At 37.8% G+C, this 5821-nt stretch overlaps 1 protein-coding gene across 1 annotated transcript; it reads left to right on the forward strand.

The window, feature by feature from the left end:
• Positions 1–3715: 3715 nt before the first annotated feature.
• LOC142165211 (uncharacterized) lies at positions 3716–5611 on the forward strand. The gene is made up of 3 exons (XM_075223813.1): positions 3716–3897; positions 4555–4831; positions 5213–5611. The coding sequence occupies exons 1-3, from the start codon at positions 3716–3718 to the stop codon at positions 5609–5611; spliced, it is 858 nt and encodes a 285-aa protein (XP_075079914.1).
• The last annotated feature ends 210 nt before the right edge of the window (positions 5612–5821 follow it).

Here is a 5821-nt window from a genome sequence, read left to right on the forward strand (position 1 = left end):
CAAATTTCCAAATTCAATACTTACGTCGAACATGCCTAAACAACTCGGAATGGACTCAAATTTTGCATGCAAGTCCCAAATGATACAACAGACCAATTATAACTCCCGAAATAAAAATCCGAGCTCGATATCACTAAAGTCAACTCCCAGTCAAACCTATGAACTTTTTAATTTTTAGCAAACACAAGCTAGGAACCTCCAAACCCAAATCTGGACATACTCCTAAGTTCCAAATCACCATCGAAGCTATTAGAACTGTCAAAATATCATTCAGGAGTTGTCTACACAAAAGTCAAACTCAAGTCAACTTTTACAACTTAAGCCTCCAATCAAGGGACGTGTCCCCGTTCAATCCAAAACTTTTCTGAAACCAAACCAATCATCCCGGTAAGTCACGTAACCATAAATACACATATATAAAGTATCAAATAGAGGAAAGGGGGCTAAAATATTTTAAACGATTGGTTGGGTCATTGCAGACGCTAAATACCTGGTGTTTTATTGGATGGGACAATAGCTTGTTGCCCAAAGATACATTTTTTGTTATCTTCTTTTCAAATGAAAGGACACAAATGGTTGAACTATTGATGAACTGCATATGCCTCTGTCATGACCCAAAACTACCAAGTCGTGATGACACCTAACACAACCCCCTAGGTAAGTCAAATAGTATAAGTTACAGCTATAACAAGGAATCGTCAATATTATTAATAAAAATATGAAAGAATTCAGTACAACTATCCTAAGGACTGGTAGTACAAGTCATGAGCTACTATTATTTAGATTTATAAAACTGAGATGAAGAATTAATACAGTATATGTTTGAAGTTTACATAACTGAAGTCAAATTTAAACAGTGATCCTAAAGAGATCCACTAGCATAGTTTTTACCTAGTATATATATACTTTTACATATTATTCTTTTTTTTGTGGTGGTTGAATTTTTACATTGAAGTTATGAAGCTATAGGCAAGTTCTATCAATACTTTTGGGCCCAAAAAAGCCTTGTGGTCTCAATACTTTTATGTTGCTGTTTGAATTTGAGAATTTAGCACAGGGTGACAATGCACCTAAGTAACTAGCAAGAAAAAAAAGTCATACTTATAGATATAGGCACCCTTTAGCCTAACTTTAAATTTTTAATATAATTATTTGATATTTTATAGCCAAAGTTATTTAGCCTAAAAATATAGCTCATTAACGTACATATCTCCCCACCTCTCTCTCTTTCTCTCTCCATTCTAACGATTTAATTCTCTTCTTCCCAAAAAATTTCTCCAGATTATTTCAATTTAAGCCCAAATCTCTATCTTATTTTACTCCTTCATTAGGTTTTATTGTCATCGTTCTTTTAGGTAATAATGTGCATTGGGTCTTTTACTTTTAATCTATGAGCGACTTTTTTTTAGATGAAACTTGGAAGAAGATGGGAAAGAAATCTTCATCCAAGAGGAGTTTATCCCCATGTATATATCAGTGTATATTTTGTTGTATATACGTTTATCTATTGTATATCTAAGTGTATATCCCCATATATATAACAATGTATATTTTGTCGTATATACATTATCTATCATATATCCATGTGTATAACATAAAAAAAAATATTATTTATATATCACAGTATATAACATAATAATAAAATGTATATCAAAATATATTTTTTGTGATATATGAAAAATGTATATCAAAAGTGGTCCACAATCCAACAAATTTCTGATAATATATATCACATTGTATATAGGATATATCACACATATAATAATGTATATCGTGCTATACTACATGATATACATACAGGTATATATGGTGATATATACAGATGTACACCGCCTCAAACACCCATATTTTCTATTTCACACATTATCTACAGCATCACTACCTCAAAATACCATAGCCACTAATCATTCTGTCGTAAACAAAAATACCATTACAATAAATAAAATATAATAAAAAGAGAAGAAGAGGGAAGAAAAACAAAAATTAAAAACTGCCTCTTGAAAAAAAATGAGGGAATATCTAGCAACATGTCGCGGCAATGGCTCGTGGCCGATTGTAGAGAAGTAAATGGGGCTTGCTTTACTGGTTAAAAATAGCAGTAGTGATGAAATATTAGTGGAGATTTACCATGGATAAATCGTTTGGAGAGGAGAGAGATGGCGACAAGAATAGTGAAAAACGAGTATGGGGAGAGAGAATAAATAGGGAATCGGATTTTTTTAGGATTTGGATATACAATGCCAATTTTTTGGTCTACCTTTGCCAACGTAATCTAAAGCAAAAAAAAGTTTACCAATTTCTATTATAAGTTGTCACCCGGTATCAATTTCCCTTTGAATTTGTCCCCATTTTATGAAATTATGCAAAAATAGTCTTGTACCTAAGTTGTTCACAAGTTATGTCCGGTGCATCATATCTTTAGAACAAGTTGTTCCTAAAGATCTGTCGAAGGGGCAAAACTTTCCTTGTTCACAAGTTATGACGGGCGGGTATGACTTTAATGTAACTTGTTCTTGGCGGGCATAACATTGGTACAAATTGCTCGCTAATTCTAAAAAATACGAAACATTTATCTCGTGTTATTTTGTTCATAAGTTTTGGTGGATTGATAAAATTTGCTACTAGCTTCATTCTACCCGGCTTGTTAAGTTGCTCACAAATCTTGTTGGATTAGTAAAACTTATCTATATTGTTAAATTATTCACAAGTTTATCGGAGTGCTCGACTATGAATCTTTTATTATTGGAAGACTCAAGTTTCTGAATCTTGTAGGGATTTCATGGTGCTAATGGTGTCTGAAGCATTAGCTATATAACAAGCCAAAACTTGAACAGCTCGACGGGGAAGTATATCTCTAGTGCTTAATTTCATTACTTATGAAGTTTTGTTTTATCAATTTGCATGAGAATTAATTGAGTATCAGCTAAAATTAATGTTCCTATAGTTTTAGTATTTTCTTGATATTTTCTCACACCACTTCTCTACGGTAGGCTTGACTGTGTCATTTTTGTCTTTGTTAGTTGTTGGTCTGGTTAAAAATGCATTGGTTGACTAGAGCCGTCATGTTGGATTTTTGAGGTGGCTGTAGAGTTGGGTTTTAGAGGAGAAAGGGCTTGTGGCATTCAAAGAGAAAATGGAGGTAAGAAGGAAAAATTCTGCCGAATGGGCCTATGTTTGAACAACTTTAAAAAATAAGGATAGAAAATCCGAGCATCCTGATGGCCTAACCCAATTAGCATAGAAAATACTTCTGGCAATCTTATTAATTTAAAATGAGAAATTTACATGGTATAACTAACTTATAAAATGTATTTATTATAAATAAATACACTTTAAAATAATTATAATATATAGCTACGTTTTGGGTTTTATAGCAAATACCCTTTCTAATGAGATTTCTAACCCTAGCCGCCATCTCTCTCATTCCTTACTATACCCACATACATTTAGTGGGAAAATATACTACGATGAACACAAAGAGGCAATAAGACACAGTCTGACTATTACCTTGTATTAGTGATAAGTTTGGATTTGTCCGCCTTAGAATCTGGCGGCTGGAGTAGTTGATGGAGGAGTAAGGTCTTTTCCTCAGGTGAGGCGGGGGCGGGGGCGAGGGTGGAAAGAGTGCTCCAAGACTAAGAGTGGGTCATGGAACATAGTCCTCTACTCCCCCCCCCCTTCTTGCCTTCCGGTTCACCTTCACTTCCCAATGTACATGGCAGTAGAAACGACGGGACCCCCATTTCTTATTTTCCTTCCATTGTCCAGGTTAATTGGAGTAGCGTGTAGGGTTCACGGCGGCGGTTCAGCTGTTCAGCTAGTGGCAATGGCAGCGCGTGTCGATAACCGATGTCGTCTGGTTCTTCAGCAATGCCTCGACTCCCCGACTATATCCAGGTTTTTCCCCTCTGGAGTTGGTACCTCCGGACATCCAGTTACATTTTCTTATTTCCCTTCCTTGTTAGTAATTATTTATCTACTTCGGATTGTTTACCTTTACCTGTTGATTAGTTGAGTTATTTCCATTCTGCGGGTGTTCAATTGTACTTGTGTGTGTTTTTCTTATCTTCACTTGTAAATAGTGCACTAAGAAAAAAATTAGTTTACTTCTTTAGTTTGACTATTACCTTGTATTGGTGATAAGTTTGGATTTGTCCTCCATAGAATCTGGTGGCTGGAGTAGTTGATGGAGGAGTAAGGTCTTGTCCTCGGGTGAGGCATGGGGCGGGGGCGAGGGTGGCAAGAGTGTTTCGAGACTGAGAGTGTGGTCTTGGAACATAGATACTTTGACGGGTAAATTTATATAGTTAGCAAAGATCCTCCAGAAGAGGTAGATTAGCATTGCCTACGTCTAAGAGACTAGGTGGGTGGGTTCTAGGGCACAGGATACTGACGGGTATAAATTGTGGTATTCAGGTAGGGTGAGGGGTAAGAACAGAGTAGGTATTTTGGTAGATAAAGAACTCTAGGATATAGTGGTTGAGGTTAGGAGGGTAACGATAGGTTGATGACTATTAAGATACTTGTTGGAGGGTTTACGTTGAACGTTATTAGTGCCTACGCTCCTCAAGTAGGATTGAGCGAGGAGGTCAAAAGGCATTTCTGGGATGAGCTGGATGAGATTGTTCGTGGTATCCCGCTTTACGAGAAGCTATTTATAGGAGGGGGTTTCAATGGCCACATCGGTTTGTCTTTCGAGGGCTATGATGATGTGCATGGCGGGTTCGATTTTAGGGTTAGAAATGGAGGTGGTTCTTCACCGTTGGATTTTGAAAAGGCTTTTGATTTGGTGATAGCTAACTCGGGTTTTTGGAAGAAGGAGGAACATTTGGTAACATTTCAGAGTATGGTTTCCAGGACCCAGATTGACTATTTACTCCTAAGAAGGTGCGATAGAGGTCTTTGCACGGATTGCAAGGTTATTCCAAGCGAGAATTTCTCAACGTAACATAGGCTCTTAGTGATGGATTTGGAGATCAAAAGTAAGAGGAAGAATAGGGTTGTGTTCGGTCTACCCAAGATCAAGTGGGGAGCCGTAACTAAGGACACAGCTCGGGTGCTAGGGGAGAAGTTGGAGGCTATAGGGGCATGGAGAAGTAGTGGGGACACTAGTGGTATGTAGGCTTTGACACCGAACTGCATTAGGGAAGCTACTAGAGCAGTGCTAAGGGTCTCGAAAGGTTACTCTGGAGGTCACAAAGGGGATTGGTAGTGGAATGGCGAGGTCCAAGGAAAAGTAGAGGCCAAGAAAGTATTGTACTTGAAACTGGTGGAGATCAAGGACGAAGAGGATAAGAGGACGAAAAAGGAGTGGTATAAAAGGGCCAAGAAAGAGGCGAAGTTAGCGGTTACGGCAGCTCAAATGGAATCATTTGGACGTTTGTATGAGGAACTTAGTGACAAGGGTGGACATAAGAAGTTGTACAGGCTAGCCAAGGTGAGAGAAAGGAAAGCCCATGACTTAGATCAGGTGAACTGCATCAAAGATGAGGATGGAAAAGTATTGATGGATGATGCGCATATTAGACATATATGGCAGTCATACTTCCATAAACTCCTAAATGAAGAGGGGGATAGAGGTATTGTGTTGGATGATTTGGATCACTCCTAGAGTCATCGTGACTTTGGTTTTTGTAGGCATATTAAAATGGAGGAGGTTGAGGGGGCTATGCGTAAGATGTGCAGGGGAAGAGCGACTGGGCCAGCTGAAATTCCAATAGAATATTGGAAGAGCGTGGCTAGAGCTGGCATAGAATGGCTCATGGAGTTGTTTAACGCCATTTTAGGATGAAGAAAATGCATAAGGAATGGAGGTGGTGTA

Source organism: Nicotiana tabacum, chromosome 10 (genome assembly GCF_000715075.1).
Source record: "Nicotiana tabacum cultivar K326 chromosome 10, ASM71507v2, whole genome shotgun sequence".
Lineage (NCBI taxonomy): Eukaryota > Viridiplantae > Streptophyta > Magnoliopsida > Solanales > Solanaceae > Nicotiana > Nicotiana tabacum.